The 22,103-nt window shown below is 43.3% G+C and overlaps 1 protein-coding gene across 1 annotated transcript; it reads right to left on the bottom strand.

Annotated features, from left to right (window-relative positions):
- Positions 1-485: 485 nt before the first annotated feature.
- Positions 486-15,913, bottom strand: LOC106561704 (cAMP-dependent protein kinase type II-beta regulatory subunit). The gene is made up of 11 exons (XM_014125918.3): positions 15,405-15,913; positions 12,254-12,289; positions 7,544-7,596; positions 7,214-7,297; positions 6,660-6,766; positions 5,624-5,777; positions 3,463-3,564; positions 3,141-3,215; positions 2,897-2,965; positions 2,623-2,752; positions 486-2,324 (listed from the first exon to the last, which is right to left on the bottom strand). The coding sequence occupies exons 1-11, from the start codon at positions 15,670-15,672 to the stop codon at positions 2,188-2,190; spliced, it is 1,215 nt and encodes a 404-aa protein (XP_013981393.1). The 5' UTR covers positions 15,673-15,913; the 3' UTR covers positions 486-2,187.
- Positions 15,914-22,103: the final 6,190 nt, after the last annotated feature.

Below are 22,103 nucleotides of genomic sequence, written 5' to 3'. Positions count from 1 at the left end.
GGACAGACGATTTTTACATGCTACGAGCTTCAGCACTCGGTGGTCCCGTTCTGTGAGCTTGTGTGGCCTACCACTTCGCGGCTGAGCCCTTATTGCTCCTAGACGTTTCCACTTCACAATAACAGCACTTACAGTTGACCGGGGCAGCTCTAGCGGGGCAGAAATATGACAAAATGACTTGTTGGATAGGGGGCATCCTATGACGGTGCCACATTGAAAGTCACTGAGGTCTTCAGTACGGGTCATTCTACTGCAAATGTTTGTCTATGGAGATTGCATGGCTGTGTCCTCGATGTTATACACCTGTCAGCAACGGGTGTGGCTGAATAGCCGAATCCACTAATCTGAAGGGTTGTCCACATACTTTTGTGAAAACTATGTAGTGTAAACTAGCTCAAGAAGACAATAAAGTGGTCAAATACCATTATTATAGTGGTTAATGTCTAATGCTATAGTACTGAGGAATCAAGAGCTTGAAGGTGTAATACTTGGTCAGCCATCTTTTTTAATAACTTCTTAAAACCTCTACAGGATTGGTGGGTCCCCAGCGGGACGGTTGAGCTAACGTAGGCTAATGCGATTAGCATGAGGTTGTAAGTAACAAGAACATTTCCCAGGACATAGACATATCTGATATATGCAGAAAGCTTAAATGCTTGTTAATCTAACTGCACTGTCCAATGTACAGTAGCTATTACAGTGAAATAATACTATGCTATTGTTTTATGAGAGTGCACAGTTATGAACTGGAAAAGTTATTAATAAACCAATTAGGCACATTTAGGCAGTCTTGATACAACATTTTGAACAGAAATGAAATGGTTCATTGGATCAGTCTAAAACGTTGCACATACACTGCTGCCATCTAGTGGCCAAAATATAAATTGCACCTGGGCTGGAATAATACATTATGGCCTTTCTCTTGCATTTCAAAGATGATGGTACAAAAAAAAAAAATACAAAAAAAAAGCAAGGTTTTTTCTTTGTATTATCTTTTACCACATTTACCACATTTCCAAATGGTATCAAGAATATGCATATCCTTGCTTCAGGTCCTGAGCTACAGGCAGTTAGATTTGGGTGTCATTTTACAGCGAAAATACATTTAAAAAAAGGTCCAATCCACACAGCAGAGAATGTATTACAGTTCACAAAAGACATGTTCAGGGACTTCAAATCACGTTTTAGGAAGAAAAAAAATACATTTTCTCATGAAAATGTACATTCTCTGATGTAGAAAATAAAAAGTCACAAACTATAATAAAGTCTGTTGTAAAATAAAAGTCAAAAGTTTGAAGACTCATTCCAGGTTTTTTTCTTAATTTTTTACTATTTTCTATGTAGAAATTAGTAAAAATAGAGAAGGAAAACACTGGAATGAGTAGGTGTGTTCAACCTTTTGACTGGTACTGTATGTCAGTAATAAGATTCTTAACTCTGTAAACACCACGTCAGCCATACCAGAGTGCAACGATAGGAAATCACATTGTTCAATTCATCCCTTGAATTTTATGGCACTATTTGTTGGTACAACTGTTCAACATTGTTGTTGAAGCCAGAAATGACATAGTACCCCTGGGTATCCCCTAGCCTACAATGTACAGTATGAACCAACATCTTTACTGAAAATGATGTAAACATGAGAATATCAAATTATGAACACTTTAATGTGCAAGGTATGGATGATCGTGATTTGTTTACACACTCAGAATCTAGTAAGGATGTAATGACCTTTGGTACAAGATTTTTGAAGAAATATGACATTATCAGAGAATCTGAAAAGGCCAATTTATATTTTACATAACATAATAGTGATCAATAATATACAAACAAGTGACTTAAAATGTCTTTGATAAATAAAAAAATCCAAAAAGGAAAGTTGTGAGGACAGAACTTATGAACATTTACGTTTTGGAATAACACATATCTTTGCTTCAATAAAAATATTACTCCAAAGTCAACGATCCTTCAAAAACCATTGTATGTTATCTGGAATCGATCCTGTATGTTTCTTCTTACCTGTCTAACATACTGTGCTTCCTATTTCGGAAAGAAAACAATACTTTACAAAGGTAGATATAGAAAAGTTACACATAAAGTGACAAGACTTTTTCCACTTCCCACCAACCAATTTATCACATCGTCATCGTCATAGTGCATCTCACTGTCTTTTTCCCCTTCTGGTTTTCATGGGTTTATCTCCTCAATGTCAGTGGTGCTACATTCAAACAGAGTAACCAGCTGCTCTTCGTAATTTGCAATGTTTCTCTTCATGATGTCCATGCAGGGGCCCAGCAACCTCTCAAACGCCTGCACGTCCATAACTGGTAAAAGCAAGAGGAGAGGTGTCAAGACACAGGATGGGAAACCATAACTGGTGAACACAAGAGGAGAGGTGTCAACACTCCACTTTATTATCGTGTAAATACACCCTCTATTCCATGCTGTAATGTAAAGTGTTACCATGTCACAACAAGTGAATGGCAGAGAAGGCTTTTGTTGGCTTTCACATAAATACAGAAGTGCTTCTCTCAAAAGCTGGTGCTTTCACTAAGACATACAGTTATGTCATGGACTGAAACAGGAAGTCAAACAGAACATACAGTGTAGTAAAGACAGTACCTAAACACTTGACACTTCCCACAGCATAAGCTGAAGCAGCTCTGGGTTTGTTGGTGACGAGGGCCAGTTCTCCAAAGTACTGCCCCCTGGAGCATGTAGCTATATCCACATCCTCTTGGTCCTTTTTCGTCTACAGAGAAGACATAAGAAAACAACATAAACAACATTAAATCCCACAAATCTGTCCAAAGTAAATATGATTTATTTTGATGGTGCATACATGAACTACTTTTATATATATTTTTTAAATCATCACAGAACAACGCAAACTTACCCTGGTTCTCTTCATGGTGATTCTAACTTGACCAGATTCAACTATATAAAAACAATCTGCTAGGTCCCCCTGTAACAGAAGATACAGGATTATGTTCAAATGGAGAATAACAAATACATAACAAAGAATGACTGAAATAAGTCTGTTCTAGTTAGAGATTGGGAACATTTAATACGAACATAACACACATGTTGCATATAAATGGTGGGATCATTTACAACGTAAGACTGAGATGTATAAATACCTGAGAGATAATCTGTTCTCCATCGCAGAAGGCTCTAGAAGACAACACATCCACCACCTTCATTCTCTCTGAAAGCTGTAGGGAAAAAAGTGGGTTTGAGATTGGTTTCAAATTGGTTTAAATGGATCAGTTGGTTTTACTTTAAAATACACTTTCGATTCTACTGGTAGAGAGAAAGAAAGTAGCAAAGTCTCAGACCTGCCGTCTTGCCAACTCCTATGGTCATTGTGATGCTAAACAACCATAGGAGTTGGCTAAACAGCACAAACAGGTCTGGGACCAGGATATACATAACAAACAGGAAGAGATATCTATCCTGTACCTCTAATGATGTTAACAGTGGAAGTGATTCAATGAACTCCTCGTACAGTCTCCTCTTCAACGCGTTGTTCTTCACTATGATCCTCCTGAATGTCAGACGATCCTGCAGACAACAGAGTAGATCAATCATTTCTAATGGTAGGATGAAAACAACAGAGTAGAGCAATCATTTCTAATGGTAGGATGAAAACAACAGAGTAGAGCAATCATTTCTAATGGTAGGATGAAAACAACAGAGTAGATCAATCATTTCTAATGGTAGGATGAAAACAACAAGTCATGTCGATGTCTGGATATGGTGAAAGATACACTGAGTTTACCAAACATTAGGAACACCTTCCTAATATTGAGTTGCATGAGGGGCATGGGCTCTACAAGGTGTGGAAAGCGTTCCACAGGGATGCTGGCCCATGTTGACTCCAGTGCTTCCCACAGTTGTGTCAAGTTGGCTGGATGTCCTTTGGGTGGTGGACCATTCTTGATACACACAGGAAACTGTTGAGCGTGAAAAACCCAGCAACGTTGCAGTTCTTGACACAAAGTGATGCGCCTGACACCTACTACCATACGCTGTTCAAAGGCACTTAAAACTTTTGTTTTTCCCACTCAACCTCTGAATGACACACGTACACAATACATGACTCAACTGTCTCAAGACTTAAAACTCCTTCTTTAACCTGTCCCCTCATTTTCATCTACACGGATTGAAGTGGATTTAACAAGTTACATCAATAAGGGACAACAGCTTTCACCTGGATTGACCTGGTCAGTCTGTGTCATGGAAAGATTCATGTTTTGTGTCTCAGTGTATATTCAAGACACACACAGTCCACAATTTGTGATTGTTTTGTTTACTAGTACAGTACTCCATTACCACTCCTAGAGTTTCTATAAACATTTTGTCCCTGTGTCCAACATAATATTGTCCAGCAGAGGGAGCTTTATCATTAAATACATGTCAAGAATTTCCACAAAAAGCAGCAGAAGTATTATTATATCATGTCATTATATTATGGTCTGTGAGCATCTGGGGTTAAACACCTGGGAAAGGACACATGTGCTGCTAATGTACAGTCCAATGCTTCCAGCTCAGAGAGTACAGATTCAGATTGTACAAAACGGTTCTTTTACCTCACTAAGCTTTCTCAGCTGTTTCTCCACAGCTAAATACATAGAGGCAGAATTCTGGCAATGTACCCATCGGAGCATAATGTACCTATAAGCAACTTACAATAGAGTGAGTCCATATAAGTGAACATGATCCCTGACACATTGACAACTGAGCCATTCCTCACAATGCCAGTTTCCCCCGACAACTGAGCCATTCCTCACAATGCCAGTTTCCCCCGACAACTGAGCCATTCCTCACAATGCCAGCTTCCCCCGACAACTGAGCCATTCCTCACAATGCCAGTTTCCCCCGACAACTGAGCCATTCCTCACAATGCCAGTTTCCCCCGACAACTGAGCCATTCCTCACAATGCCAGTTTCCCCTGACAACTGAGCCATTCCTCACAATGCCAGTTTCCCCTGACACCTGAGCCATTCCTCACAATGCCAGTTTCCCCTGACAACTGAGCCATTCCTCACAATGCCAGTTTCCCCTGACAACTGAGCCATTCCTCACAATGCCAGTTTCCCCTGACAACTGAGCCATTCCTCACAATGCCAGTTTCCCCTGACACCTGAGCCATTCCTCACAATGCCAGTTTCCCCTGACAACTGAGCCATTCCTCACAATGCCAGTTTCCCCCGACAACTGAGCCATTCCTCACAATGCCAGTTTCCCCCGACAACTGAGCCATTCCTCACAATGCCAGTTTCCCCTGACAACTGAGCCATTCCTCACAATGCCAGTTTCCCCTGACACCTGAGCCATTCCTCACAATGCCAGTTTCCCCTGACAACTGAGCCATTCCTCACAATGCCAGTTTCCCCTGACAACTGAGCCATTCCTCACAATGCCAGTTTCCCCTGACAACTGAGCCATTCCTCACAATGCCAGTTTCCCCTGACACCTGAGCCATTCCTCACAATGCCAGTTTCCCCTGACAACTGTCAGACACCTGCTACCCCATAATAGAATATGCACGGTTCAGTACTGTCTGGCACTGCATGTACTATGAGAAACAGTTTAGGGAACAGAAGAGCATTCACTCACCAGGCACCAGAGGGCTCCGGGCGAGGTGGAGATGATGGTAGCAGCCCTGGGGGTGTTGTACATCAGGGCCAGCTCCCCAAAGCTCCCCCTGTTATCATAGGCCCCCACAGTCTTCTCTACACCATCAACCCTCATATAGATGTCAAAGGTCCCTCTGTGTGTGTGTGAGAGAGAGAGAGAGAGAGAGAGAGAGAGAGAGAGAGAGAGGGAGAGAGAGAGAGAGGGAGAGAGAGAGAGATGGAGAGGGAAGAGGGTAAGAAAGAGATATGGAAAGGGAAGAGAGAGCGAGATGGAGAGAGAGCGATGGGGGGGAAGAGGGAGAGAGATGGAGATGAAGAGGGAGAGAGAGAGAGAGAGAGAAATGGAGGGGGAAGAAGGAGAGAGAGATGGAGGGGGAAGAGGGAGAGAGAGAGAGCGAGATGGAGAGAGCCAATTGGATCATATAACAGTCCTTTCAAGACAAATACTGTGATCTTTATTGGACCTTGTTTTGACCAGGTTAGTCTCATTAAGATGAACAATCCCTTTTACAAGAGAGACCTGGCCAAAATAGCAGTGCACAAGGTTTCAAACCATTTACAACATAAAACACAAAGCTCTACAGTTTAAAATATACATTTACACACTGAGCACAAGATGGTTTGGGGAAGTGTAGTGCAACTAGCACTTTTTCATCATAGTGTTTACCCTAGCTGAAATGATTAACTGAAATGAAACTATTGCCAAATATACTGTGATGTAATGTAGCAAATTTGGGAAGTAACCCCGGCCGGCTGTCAGTCCAGTATCAAGGAAGTTAGTAGTTTCGCAAGCCAACGCTAACTAGCGTTAGCACAATAACTAGAAGTCTATGACTATCTGCTAGCATGCTAAACTACCTCGATCTTCCTTCCTACTGAACACAGAGGCATAACAAAGTTCATCTGAAGTAGATAAAGGGCATCATTGCTAACATCCCAAAGTATCCCCTTTAACCGTTGAGCCAGGAGATCCAAACCTCTTGACGAGGTTGCTACTACAGAATGTCAGGGATTACCTTTCAATGACGTAGAAGTTGTCGCCATCGTCATCTTCATCTATGATGTGTTCTCCTACCTCAAGGAACTTCTCAAACATGGCGTCCAGTACTTGGGAAAACTGTTCCTGTGATATGAGAAAACAAACAATAAAAAACAATTCAAACTGAAACAAAAGACCTGTGGATTATATTACACTAGAAGTATATTAAATTAGAAAACCAACATTGTACTGAGTATTTGTAATAGTAAGGCCACATTACCCATTACATATGCCACAGCATCATCACAGTACAGTATGTAGGATAAATGAAAACTTGAACTTGATTCCTCTCTACATGCTGTTACAGTATTTCAAAATAACTAGCTAAAAAATCCCACAGTGCATTGGGCCATGACAAAGTTACAGGCCCCGGGCTACGGTCTGTTCTTTTTTCTGTGTACAGTTTTCTGTTTGTGTGTGTGTATGTGTGTGTGTACAGAGTACGTCAGTCCATTGAATCCCAGCAGCCAGTGGGTGGAGGGGCAGAGAGGCCCACTCAGCCTAAAATGAGGGAATATTTCTTCAGTTTACCGGGTCCAGGTTTTTGAACAGCAGGATGTCTCTGCAAGCCTCCTGTAGTCTCTGCCTCTGTTCGTCTGTTTTAGGATGGGTGACCTGGGAAAACACACACGCCACTCATGTTATTCACAGTGAGACATTTAGTGAGGAAACGTCATTAACATGATGCCACCATAACTCATGCATACCCCGTGCACTACCTCCAATACTAATCAAGTACAATATCAAGTGGAATCAAGATCCTGTATCCTGTAGTTTCTCTGTAATACTTTGTTTTGAGTTGTACAGCAGTACTATTTTGAAGTGGTACAGTCACTCCTCTGTCTGTCTGGGCCATCTTACCCTCTGTTCTTTGTCTTCCTCATCTTCATCAGGGTTGAACGCCTCAGCACAAACTGTGTGATGGAAGAGATGAATGAAAGTTACTGCAAGACATTAAAATACAATACATTAAGCAGAAATGTTCTGTTAAACGATATACAGTCATTCTGAAGCCATACAAATGGTAAACAAAACAAATCTAAGATAGTCCATGTTAAAGATCCAAGACTATATGGGGTGAGAGTGAGATTCTGGGAGTTTATTAACAGGATTTCTACCATGATCCCACTTATCCCAGTCATATAAGCAACTGTCTTATTCTGCTGAGATGAAGAGTCTTTGTGATATACTTAACACCACACCATTGTTTATAGTGTGGCGGGCTAAAAAAAGGTTTCATCAATGTAACATTTGTATAAACATGTAGATATGATCTCCTTCCTGTAAACTTGCTCAATGCTCCATGACATCACAGAGAGATTCAGTAGACATATTTAAGCCTTGCTCTTTAAAACAGATCAGAAAGAGTTTATACCCAACTGAACCAGAGCTCAGTCCTTCTACTTGTGAATGACAAAGCGCATATCTATTGTTTACACATAACCTATATTGTATTTGGCAACTAGACCTTAATTATACTTATCCATTCAAAAGGAATCACACTATAATTTTTCATTATGTAAAATAAATATGCTTTTTTTTTTTATATAGAGTCTGAAGACCTTTTTTGCAGTGTGTGGACAGCACTGGCCGTACTTCTCCTGTACCACACAAAAACAAAACAGGTATCTTGACCCCAACCTCCCCTGAAGACCTCTTACACTCCCTTACTGCTGGCATGAGTCAGGCCAGTGAGCGCAGCAGTCAGTATGGTTGACCAGCCCATCAGCGAGGCCAGTGAGCGCAGCAGTCAGTATGGTTGACCAGCCCATCAGCGAGGCCAGTGAGCGCAGCAGTCAGTATGGTTGACCAGCCCATCAGCGAGGCCAGTGAGCGCAGCAGTCAGTATGGTTGACCAGCCTATCAGCGAGGCCAGTGAGCGCAGCAGTCAGTATGGTTGACCAGCCCATCAACGAGGCCAGTGAGCGCAGCAGTCAGTATGGTTGACCAGCCCATCAGCGAGGCCAGTGAGCGCAGCAGTCAGTATGGTTGACCAGCCTATCAGCGAGGCCAGTGAGCGCAGCAGGCAGTATGGTTGACCAGCCTATCAGCGAGGCCAGTGAGCGCAGCAGGCAGTATGGTTGACCAGCCCATCAGCGAGGCCAGTGAGCGCAGCAGTCAGTATGGTTGACCAGCCCATCAGCGAGGCCAGTGAGCGCAGCAGTCAGTATGGTTGACCAGGCCATCAGCGAGGCCAGTGAGCGCAGCAGGCAGTATGGTTGACCAGCCTATCAGCGAGGCCAGTGAGCGCAGCAGGCAGTATGGTTGACCAGGCCATCAGCGAGGCCAGTGAGCGCAGCAGGCAGTATGGTTGACCAGCCCATCAGCGAGCCCAGTGAGCGCAGCAGGCAGTATGGTTGACCAGGCCATCAGCGAGGCCAGTGAGCGCAGCAGGCAGTATGGTTGACCAGCCCATCAGCGAGGCCAGTGAGCGCAGCAGGCAGTATGGTTGACCAGCCTAGCCCATAAGCTCCTGCATGCCTCTAGCCAACCATCCTGTTACCAACCATGCAGATAATGGTACAGTCACTCGTCTGTCTGTCTGTCTGTCTGTCTGCCTGTCTGTCTGCCTGTCTGTCTGCCTGTCTGTCTGCCTGTCTAACCTCAAGCTCCCACACAGAAGACTAGGATAGAACTCATGTCACCCTACATCATTCACTGATGTATTTCCTTCCTGTTCTTCACTAATGGAAGATAGAGATGAATTACCCACCGTTGTCTCTACTGTAAGCAGAGGCCAAATGAAACACAGTGGATAAACAGTTATGATGAATGACCTCCGTGTTTTAATGCCTCAAAATTTTCCATATCAGTTACATAAAAAATAAAGATTGTAGCCTGACTGTCAGTGTAACTTCAGAAGGTATCCTTGATAAGAGATTTAACGGTTTGTTTTATAGGTAGACTGCTGACTGAACGAACAGGCCAGACAGAGTTAGTGCTGTACTGTAGAAGATTGAAGATTCTTGGTAAAAGCATGTCAATTATTGAAAGGGTGACATGTTCTATAAACAGACAATGGGGTGCTGACTGAATGGCTGCTGACTTCAGGCTCTCTGGGAATGGGGATCTCACGGTTGAGAAGCTAAACCTACTACAGCAAAAGGCTTTTGTGCCAGCCCAGTAGTAATACACCTGCAGTGGTGTAAAGTACTTCAGTAAAAATACTTTAAAGTACTACTTAAGTAGTTTTTGTTGGGTATCTGTACTTTACTATTTATATGTTTGACAACTATTTATATGTTTGACAACTTTTACCAAAGAAAATAATGTATACTACCGTTCAAAAGTTTGCGGTCACTTAGAAATGTCCTTGTTTTTGAAAGAAAAGCACAATTTCTCACATGGAATGGCCTTCATTTCTCAGAACAAGAATAGACTGACGAGTTTCAGAAAAAAGTTATTTGTTTCTGGCCATTTTGAGCCTGTAATCGAACCCACAAATGCTGATGCTCCAGATACTCAACTAGTCTAAAGAAGGCCAGTATTATTGCTTCTTTAATCAGAACAACAATTTTCAGCTGTGCTAAAATAATTGCAAAATGGTTTTCTAATGATCAATTAGCCTTTTAAAATGATACACTTGGATTAGCTAACACAACGTGCCATTGGAACACAGGAGTGATGGTTGCTGATAATGGGCCTCTGTACGCCTATGTAGATATTCCATAAAAAAGTCTGCAGTTTCCAGCTACAATAGTCATTTACAACATTAACAATGTCTACACTGTATTTCTGATCAATTTGATGTTATATCAATGGACAAAAAAATGTGCTTAAGTATATTTTAGCAATTACATTTATTTTTGATACTTTAGTACACTGCTCAAAAAAATAAAGGGAACACTTAAACAACACAATGTAACTCCAAGTCAATCACACTTCTGTGAAATCAAACTGTCCACTTAGGAAGCAACACTGATTGACAATAGATTTCACATGCTGTTGTGCAAATGGAATAGACAACAGGTGGAAATTATAGGCAATAAGCAAGACACCCCCAATAAAGGAGTGGTTCTGCAGGGGGTGACCACAGACCACTTCTCAGTTCCTATGCTTCCTGGCTGATGTTTTGGTCACTTTTGAATGCTGGCGGTGCTTTCACTCTAGTGGTAGCATGAGACGGTGTCTACAACCCACACACGTGGCTCAGGTAGTGCAGCTCATCCAGGATGGCACATCAATGCGAGCTGTGGCAAGAAGGTTTGCTGTGTCTGTCAGCGTAGTGTCCAGAGCATGGAGGCGCTACCAGGAGACAGGCCAGTACATCAGGAGACGTGGAAGAGGCCGTAGGAGGGCAACAACCCAGCAGCAGGACCGCTACCTCCGCCTTTGTGCAAGGAGGAGCAGGAGGAGCACTGCCAGAGCCCTGCAAAATGACCTCCAGCAGGCCACAAATGTGCATGTGTCTGCTCAAACGGTCAGAAACAGACTCCATGAGGGTGGTATGAGGGCCCGACGTCCACAGGTGGGGGTTGTGCTTACAGCCCAACACCGTGCAGGACGTTTGGCATTTGCCAGAGAACACCAAGATTGGCAAATTCGCCACTGGCGCCCTGTGCTCTTCACAGATGAAAGCAGGTTCACACTGAGCACATGTGACAGACGTGACAGAGTCTGGAGACGCTGTGGAGAACGTTCTGCTGCCTGCAACATCCTCCAGCATGACCGGTTTGGCGGTGGGTCAGCCATGGTGTGGGGTGGCATTTCTTTGGGGGGCCGCACGGCCCTCCATGTGCTCGCCAGAGGTAGCCTGACTGCCATTAGGTACCGAGATGAGATCCTCAGACCCCTTGTGAGACCATATGCTGGTGCGGTTGGCCCTGGGTTCCACCTAATGCAAGACAATGCTAGACCTCATGTGGCTGGAGTGTGTCAGCAGTTCCTGCAAGAGGAAGGCATTGATGCTATGGACTGGCCCGCCCGTTCCCCAGACCTGAATCCAATTGAGCACATCTGGGACATCATGTCTCGCTCCATCCACCAACGCCACGTTGAGCCACAGACTGTCCAGGAGTTGGCGGATGCTTTAGTCCAGGTCTGGGAGGAGATCCCTCAGGAGACCATCCGCCACCTCATCAGGAGCATGCCCAGGCGTTGTAGGGAGGTCATACAGGCACGTGGAGGCCACACACACTACTGAGCCTCATTTTGACTTGTTTTAAGGACATTACATCAAAGTTGGATCAGCCTGTAGTGTGGTTTTCCACTTTCATTTTGAGTGTGACTCCAAATCCAGACCTCCATGGGTTGATAAATTGGATTTCCATTGATTATTTTTGTTTGATTTTGTTGTCAGCACATTCAACTATGTAAAGAAAAAAGTATTTAATAAGATTATTTCATTCATTCAGATCTAGGATGTGTTATTTTAGTGTTCCCTTTATTTTTTTGGAGCAGTGTATATTTAAAACCATATACTTTTAGGCTTTTACTCAAGTAGTATTTTACTGGGTGACTTTCACTTAAGTCATTTTCTATTACTGTATCTTTACTTTTACACAAGTACGACAATTGGGTACTTTTTCCACCACTGCACACCTGACATAACAACAGATGTAACACACTCACCTGATGCTCTTCTAATGAATCGACTCATCACTGGAGCTGAAATAAGAGGAAAGCAAAATGTTAGCTGATCATATAGGATTCGTATAGGATTCGTATAGGATTCATATAGGATTCAAATCAGATTCATATCGGATTCATATAGGATTACATTCCGTTAAGGCCAAAGAAAGAAAGAGGACTTCCAATAATGCAGTGATACCATACAGAGGACATGTTCTGAGAAATGTATCAAAGCTGGCAATTGAATAATGGGTGAAAAGGACATTTGATCTACTGTGGATTGTTATAACAAAATGTTAATCACAGATGTGACCTAATGCATATCCTCTCTCTTTGATAACTTCATCAAACCAGGTAAACCATAACTGCTATTGGTCAATATTGCCCATGCAGAGCTAACATGGCTGCCATAGAATAGGTGGTGTTATGTAAATGCATCATAATACTTCAAACTGTCCAAACTCTCTCTACTATATCTTTGGCTCTACATAAAACCAGGTATGCACGCACCCTTTGCTGACCTAAAACTCCTAACAGGGAACAGCTGCTAAGTCCTTTGAATTGCATTTTGCTTCTCTGAACAAAATTTAATTGAGAATGAATTTAAAGCATCAATGAACCAAAGCAATTTAAAACACTTTGCACTAGAACAATATCTCCACATGAAAAATACATTAGGTAAGAGGTCTCATCTCATCCATGATTACCTAGTTAGCCAGCCTCTCTCTCTCGTCTAAATATAATTATGATGAGCTGAGGGCCTGGGTTGGTTGTGTTGTGTAAGGGGGAATTATAGGTCCTCTCACGGGCCATGAAAAGTGCAGTCAAGGCTTGCCAGTAACAGGAAGATTGAATGCACATGACTGCACCTGTCCTGAAACAACCATCTCTCAGGGTTTGTACCATAGCTACATTACTAATTGTTTATAAAATAATAATCAGACGCAGACACGTGATAGGTTGAAGCGAGATGGAACTCAGTCTGTGATGAGCTCAGACTGTTTACTTTAGATTCACTGACTACGGAAACCCAGGAGGCACAACTTCCCACAATACCATATGCATGTCGCACCAACATAAATCTACAAAGGCATCGCATACTGTATGTCCGAGATAATCAAATAGATTCAGCCACAAGACGATTTTTTTTAAGCGGATGGTCAGGGGGCCAGAACATAATGACTAATAATTTATAGACTGCAAATTGACCGCAAGAAGCCCAAACAGATATAATATTTGACTAAAACATAATCATTTCAAACTTTGCTTACATTTGTATACGATATCACATATATTTCTCTATTATACATGGGAATACTTGGGACCAAAGATTTCCAAAATTAAAACCACTTGGAGCTGATTCGCTGGTGTTTTCACAATCTTTTTTGTCCTGCAATAAAATAAAAAAATATTATTTTTTTTTGCTCAGAAAACTTGGGGTGGGGGGCAAATAAAACCATCCGTGGGCCACCAAGTGGGGAACCCTGACATGTGTTTTTGTCACACTATTATAACAAACTGGAACAGAACATTGTGGTGATACTGTGTCAGGGCCAAGGGCTCATGGGAGTAATGTGGCATTTCTGCGTCAGCCAAGGTCTTATCTTCTCTCTTCTAGTCTATGCTACTCTATTCCATCTGCAAGCAGTAATCGTGCAGTAATCGTGCATGGGGCTTGTTCCATTCTATTCTATTCTATGTGTTACATAAAATGTATAAACAGAGAATGTAGGCCTAGCCCTGTTGCAGCCTTGCCTGACGACGCAAACAGAATTGTTCCACTGCTATGCACTTCAGCCTGAGACTGCCATCACTGAAGTCGTTTGTAGTGACGTCAAAATTAGGGGGTGTTGTACAAAACAAAGTAATCAGCGATTGGATCATCTCTAAACAATCAGATTATCAAAGCCAATGGTGAATCTTCAAAACATAACTTTACCCATGTGTGTTCTTTTCTGGCTCTGGCCCAACCCATAGGGTTCTGAGACCAATCAGACGGTCTAGAATGGATTTCCATTCTAGGAATCTTCAGGGAGATACTCAGATCCCCAATCAATGAGGGGGTTCGATTGATCTGGTCCGAGCTACACCGAGCTATGGCCCATCATGTCATCGGGCGAAAGTGGGGAGGGAAGAGAGAACTTCTCAAATCAAACAGTAATCTGCACCACTCCGCCATGTTGTCAACAAGGCAGCATGGGGCATTGTCCAGATAAATACATATATTTTCCATAAAATAAATGTTAGAAATTTCAAACTATATACTTTTCATTGAGAAGGCAGATAAAGCGTTTTTATCAAAAGCAATCACTTTTGCATGTGAAAACAAAGAATCCTACTCATTACTACACGTGCATAATTACTTCCACTTTTGTTTTGACACGGACAGAGCGGGAGGCAACCTGGCTCACGCCCGGGAGGCAACCTGGCTCCAAATCGAATGCAATCAACTCTCAGCCGCTGCAAAACACACCAACACGGGCGACCAGGCGAGATTAATCGCACCCCCTCATTGGGGAGAAGAAACTAACGTCCGTGGGCGTGACGTGGCGTTTGGCCAGAGGAAGGAGTTTGGGTAGCCAGGCAAGTTGCAGCCCTGGGTGGCCTATCCTCCTATTAGCAGGCATCCAGACTTCCTCTTCAGTCAGGCTCCACAACCACTAATGGAATGCTAACCTGTCACAAACACTTTTCCCCCCCAACTGCTTTACTTTCAGACCTACAGAGCTGTACAATGCCAATAACATACTGTTGCATATGAAATGTAAAGGCTTATGCGATTTTTATCATGACGACTGTATAGGCTCTTGTTCCCTCTGTAGTAACTCGGCCTACATGCACTGTTAAGCCCTAATGATGTCAAATGAAATCAGGATACGCTGTCGGTTAGAGACCAAAGGCTACACAGCTATAGTATTATTAGTATGCACATCAATCAGCCACCATGGCATGACCATATACGGGCAATACCAGCCCAGACAAAATACATGCCATGGTGTTGTTACAATGTGGCAAGCAATTCCAACGCTAATCACACACACACACACCGGCTATATTCTCTCTAGGAGGTAAACATATTGCAATTGTAGGATTCCATTCCATTATTCCATTGGCTGCCGAATTAAATATACACATGGTTATTATTCTTTACCAATAAATTCCTCGTCGTCACTCTCCTCTTCCTCTCCATTTTCTGAATCGATCTGCATGGCTTCGTCGATGAAATTGACCGCTTTCCCACTGGGTCGCGTGGCCGAATTCTGGTCATTTCCGAAAGCGGTCCCGGTGGTCTCACTGTCCTTCAGTTGGGTGAAATACTGCAACGCGAACTCGAGCAAATCTCCCGGCTGATTCCGCAACACTTCCACGGTAAACCTCTGCAACAGCTCCGTCAATCCTTCAGGAATTTCTATACTCATTCCTGATGTCAAATCTAAGAGAAATACGAATAAAATGTAACGTTATACCTAATGTGCTTCCCAAATAACGAAATAATTCTATTCAATTCTAAATACAAGAGACTGGAGAGGAACAAAAATGAAACTGGGAAAACGCTTAATTGCCCGGTGAATGTTTTATAATCCACGTGTAATGGTAGAGAGTCCTTTCAGTATGTTGAATGGCATCTTCTGCTGCTCTTTCTGGCCACAGGAAACCCACGCATGTGACCCGGGAAACCATGGCAACCACCCACCCAGGGATTGCGTATGAAGAAGCGAGCTGCAGCAATGCATAGGATGGCAAAAACCTGCAGTGGCATGTTGTGAGCGTTCACTCATTTAATGTAACCAAACATAATAGCCTACTCAGACATGGACATAGCAAAAATGTGTAAGATTTGTTATATATATACATAAAAGGAATACCATTATGGCACTGGATTCATAAATAAACTGGTAGTTTTATAATGAATATGCATAAAGCAGCTGCAGTTGCTTCAGGCTATTCTATTGTAGTCTCTTCTGTTTACAGTCATTGGTTCAAATTCAAGCTGGACAAATGGTCACAATTTACAGTAAATGGCCTATATTCTGTGTATTTTCCAACTATGTGTAAATTCAAGCTGGACAAATGGTCACAATTTACAGTAAATGGCCTATATTCTGTGTATTTTCCAACTATGTGTTAAATTATGTAAAGATAATTCCAGCTAAAAGCTAAAAAGGGAGTACAATTAGACTGGCACTTCCTGTTCTGACCCACTTCCTTTCTGTCTTTAGGGAGGAAACATAATAAATCAGTCAGACTGGGTTATTGTCAAGGGACTAGGGCCTAGGTTTCTGTGCTGAGCAGAGGACCAGCTTCTTTTCTTTCCCACTCAGACCCATTTTACTGGAGATCGTCAAGGGACCTGTGGCCACTTTGCTGTAAAGGACAAGCCTGGTCCCAGATCTGTTTGTGCTTTTTTGCCAACTCCTATGGTCCATTTCACACCAATGACTATAGTGGTTGGTAAAATGGTACAAACAAATCTGGGACCAGTCACACATATGCATGGAGTTTTCCCTCTTAATATACATTCTGTGTGTGTCCATCATCCTCACACAGTCAATTTTGATCCAAAGAATTCAAGTAACAAACACTAGTTTGTGTGTAATTCAAACCATGATGTATTGTTGTAATCCCAGCAAGGCAGTGTTCCCAAACTGTTGCAGATGTGACTGACTGTGCCCTCCTGGCCTTGTGGTTGGCAGCAGCCATCCAGTCTTTTCCCGGCAGATTTGGATGGAAGAATGTGGTATTAGTGGAATATCAGTGTGGGAACATTTGATACCAAACTACTGTAGCCCTGTAAACCAACTCTAGGTGTGTAAAACAAGGAGGGAAACATATATGTGTTTTGACACAGTATAACAACAATTTGATTTAAAATGTAATTCAATGTGGACACAGTAGTATTAGAGCATTTCAGACTGGAGGGTTTTGAGAGAGTATTCTGTTTCCTGTTTATTAACAACGTTAACAAACAAGAGCCGGCTCTTAGAACCGACTCGTTGGCGAACGACCCATCACTATTAGATAGAATGTCGCGCCCCATCCGCCTTTGGGGAAAACAACCTGTTTATTAACAGATTGAGAGGTATTACAGATAAGAAAACACTAATAAAGAACCCACCTAAGTGTTTTCCTGTAGGCTTACTCCCTGATACCCTCACTATACAGCAGTCTACACAACACCAACATCACCCCAACCATCACCATCATCACTACAACCATCATCACCACAACCATCATCACCACAACCACCATCACCATCATCACCACAACCATCATCACCATCACCACAACCACCACCATCATCACCACAACCATCATCACCACCCCAACCATCACCATCATCACCACAACCATCATCACCATCATCACTACAACCATCATCACCACCACCACCATCACCATCATCACCACAACCATCATCACCATCACCACAACCACCATCACCATCATCACAACCACCACCATCATCACCACCCCAACCATCACCATCACAACCACCACCATCATCACCACAACCACCATCACCATCACAACCATCACCATCATCACCACAACCACCATCACCATCATCACAACCACCACCATCATCACCACAACCACCACCATCACAACCACCACCATCATCACCACAACCATCATCACCACCATCACAACCACCACCATCATCACCACAACCATCATCACCATCACCACAACCACCACCATCATCACCACCCCAACCATCACCACCATCACCACAACCACCATCACCATCACCCCAACCATCACCACCATCACCACAACCACCATCACCATCACCACAACCACCACCATCATCACCACCCCAACCACCACCATCATCACCACAACCACCATCACCATCACCCCAACCACCACCACCATCACCACAACCATCATCACCATCATCACCACAACCATCACCATCATCACCACCCCAACCATCACCATCATCACCACAACCACCATCACCATCATCACCACAACCACCACCATCATCACCACCCCAACCATCACCATCATCACCACAACCACCATCACCATCATCACCACAACCACCACCATCATCACCACCCCAACCATCACCATCATCACCACAACCACCATCACCATCACCACAACCACCATCACCATCATCACCACAACCATCATCACCACCCCAACCATCACCACCATCACCACAACCACCATCACCATCACCACCCCAACCACCATCACCACCACCCCAACCATCACCATCATCACCACAACCACCATCACCACCACCCCAACCATCACCATCATCACCACAACCACCATCACCATCACCACAACCATCACCATCATCACCCCAACCATCATCACCATCATCACCACAACCATCACCATCATCACCCCAACCATCATCACCATCACCACAACCACCATCACCATCATCATGACTCCAACCTAAGTGTATGTAAACGTCCGACTTCAACTGTATGTCCCAGTTTTGATGCACCTGTGCTGTCTCCGCCTTCTAGATGGTAGCGGGGTGTGGCTCGGGTGGCTGAGGTCCTTGAGGATCTTCTTGGCCTTCCTGTGACACCAGGTGTTGTAGCTGTCCTGGCGAGCAGGCAGTGTGCCCGCTGGTGATGCCTTGGGCTGACCACACCACCCTCTGGAGAGCCCTTTGGTTGTGGACGGTGCAATTGCCGTACCAGGCATTGATACAGCCCGGCAGGATGCTCTCAATGGTGTATCTGTAGAAGTTTGTGAGGGGGAGTACAGCTGATGATTGGCAGGGATTCATGTCTGATGGTCTTGATTTAACTGATACTCTGTACAACTTGTTCTGTAAGCTTTTAACTTAATTTTCTAAAGATACTGAAACTTTAAAATAAGTAATGTATTATGTTTGTTTATTTATGTAGCATATCTTTGTGTGTTAAAAATGCATGGTAATGAAACTTTGGATGTAGACAGTGTTTCTAAAATGATTTCATACTCGACAGAAATGTAAATGTGTGTGTATCTTGTCTGAAATTCCTAGATGTTATTAAGTAATTGATTTCTCTCCAATAAAATACGCTTCTCATTATTTATTTCCATTCGACAGTTTAACTTGCAGTAAAACTAATAGCATAAATAGATTCACCATTGATCTTCATGATTAGCATTTCTGTCTCCTTCTGTAACTGGGCTCTCTCTGCAGAAACATGATGATCAGTATGACCAAGTGTTCAGTTGAAAAGTTTACATCACTGATGTTTCAGTGAAAACACTCGCAAAGGCCTATAATACCAGCCAGGAGAATGCACTATTGCGCCAGACAGACTGCAGGAACTCCAGAGGGTCTCTTCCACCACTGAAAATGTACTGAATCACGTCACAGGGTACTGTTAAGATCTGGCAGCATTTATCTCTCCCCCCTCGACCTCTTCAACTCTTTCAAGCACTAAGAAAAGTACACAAAGGATATTGTTTCCTGATGAATGAATGCGGTACAACTCCATCCTTTGTGCCAGGTCTGAAGGTGCCCACATTGGCATTCATATCTGCATCCATATCCATGATCTTCATTGCATTGAGGTTTTTTCTAGATTATGGAGACGTAATTTATAGATCGGCAGGTAAGGGTGCTCTTGAGCGGCTAGATGTTCTTTACCATTCGGCCATCAGATTTTCCACCAATGCTCCTTATAGGACACATCACTGCACTCTATACTCCTCTGTAAACTGGTCATCTCTGTATACAAGTCGCAAAACCCACTGGTTGTTAATTATTTATAAAACTCTCTTAGGCCTCATTCCCCCCTACCTGAGATATCTACTGCAGCTCTCATCCTCCACATACAACACCCATTCTGCCAGTCACATTCTGTTAAAGGTCTCCAAAGCACACACATCTCTGGGTCACTCCTCTTTTCAGTTTGCTGCAACTAGCGACTGGAACGTTCTGCAACAAACACTCAAACTGGACCGTTTTATCTCCGTCTCTTCATTCAAAGACTCAATCATGGACACTCTCTTACTGACAGTTGTGTCTGCTTCTCATGCTGTATTGTTGTCTCTACCTTCTTGCCCTTTGTGCTGTTGTCTGTGCCCAATAATATTTGTACCATGTTTTGTATTGCTGCCATGTTGTGTTACTACCATGTTGTCATGTTGTGTTGCTACCATGCTGTGTTGTCTTAGGTCTCTCTTTATGTAGTGTTATGGTCTCTCTCAAATCAAACTATTTGTCACATGCGCCGAATACAACAAGTGTAGACTTTACCGTGAAATGCTTACTTACAAGCCCTTATTAACCAACAGTGCAGTTCAAGAAGAGTTATGAAAATAGGTGGGGGTGAAGTGACTGACGCTCCTCTCTTGTTGTGATGTGTGTTTTGTCTTATATTTGTATTTTATTTTTAATCCCAGGACCTGTCCCCGCAGGAGGCCTTTTGCCTTCTGGAAGGCCGTCATTGTAAATATGAATTTGTTTTTAACTGACTTGCCTAGTTAAATAAAGGTTAAAAATAAATATTGTCCTGAGCTCACTTCGACACCCTTAACGGGCTCAAATACAGTAACTTCCACTGTTACTTCAGCTAGGTTTACACTAGTGTTTGCTCCCTGTACTGCCTTGGTCTCTATTTTCTCCCTGTACTGCCCTGGTCTCTGTTTGCTCCCTGTACTGCCCTGGTCTATGTTTGCTCCCTGTACTGCCCTGGTCTCTGTTTGCTCCCTGTACTGCCCTGGTCTCTGTTTGCTCCCTGTACTGCCCTGGTCTCTGTTTGCTCCCTGTACTGCCCTGGTCTATGTTTGCTCCCTGTACTGCCCTGGTCTCTGTTTGCTCCCTGTACTGCCCTGGTCTCTGTTTGCTCCCTGTACTGCCCTGGTCTCTATTTGCTCCCTGTACTGCCCTGGTCTCTATTTGCTCCCTGTACTGCCCTGGTCTCTATTTGCTCCCTGTACTGCCCTGGTCTCTATTTGCTCCCTGTACTGCCCTGGTCTCTGTTTGCTCCCTGTACTGCCCTGGTCTCTATTTGCTCCCTGTACTGCCCTGGTCTATGTTTGCTCCCTGTACTGCCCTGGTCTCTGTTTGCTCCCTGTACTGCCCTGGTCTCTGTTTGCTCCCTGTACTGCCCTGGTCTCTGTTTGCTCCCTGTACTGCCCTGGTCTATGTTTGCTCCCTGAACTGCCCTGGTCTCTGTTTGCTCCCTGTACTGCCCTGGTCTATGTTTGCTCCCTGAACTGCCCTGGTCTCTGTGACTTACTGTAACTGATGCTGCTTTGTATGTCCACAGTGGCGATTTTAGCATGTAAATCTTGGTGGGGCCAAAAAAATTTAAAATACAAATATGCATGCCAGCAACACAACACTAAACAATACATGAATTGCACTATAACGGTGACAAAAGTTCCCCGAAACTGTCAGGACCTACATAAAGCTGTCCCAACAGCAGAGTCCAAACATATCAGTCCCAACACCTTACCACTGCTACACCTGGTTATCAGCAGAGCCTTGTCTGGCAGCGAAACAGTTCATTCAGCCTCATTTACTGCCTTTTAAGAAAACATAGCTGATATGGCTGACTTACTTAAACAAATGTGGTTTCAACTGACAATTGAGATGTACAAACTATGGCATAATGGGACAACGAGTGGATAAGAGGCAATACGAAATTTCGATTAAGACAAATGAGCGAGCTAGGACGGCCGTATAGTAGTCAATATAACTATTTGTTCAGCACTTTTTGAAATGTACAGCGACAGAATTCAGAACATGGACCATTCTTACAGTATCCTCCCTGTACACTAAGTCAGAACCGCAGGATAAATAAAGGGGGCATATAAGCAGACAATAAAAGCTCTTACAATATTTGATGATTACATTTCCTTAAAACAG

This window comes from Salmo salar, chromosome 10, assembly GCF_965601325.2.
Source record: "Salmo salar chromosome 10, fSalSal1, whole genome shotgun sequence".
Lineage (NCBI taxonomy): Eukaryota > Metazoa > Chordata > Actinopteri > Salmoniformes > Salmonidae > Salmo > Salmo salar.
Note: the sequence above shows the minus strand (reverse complement) of the source record. Positions and strands in the feature narration are given on the sequence as shown.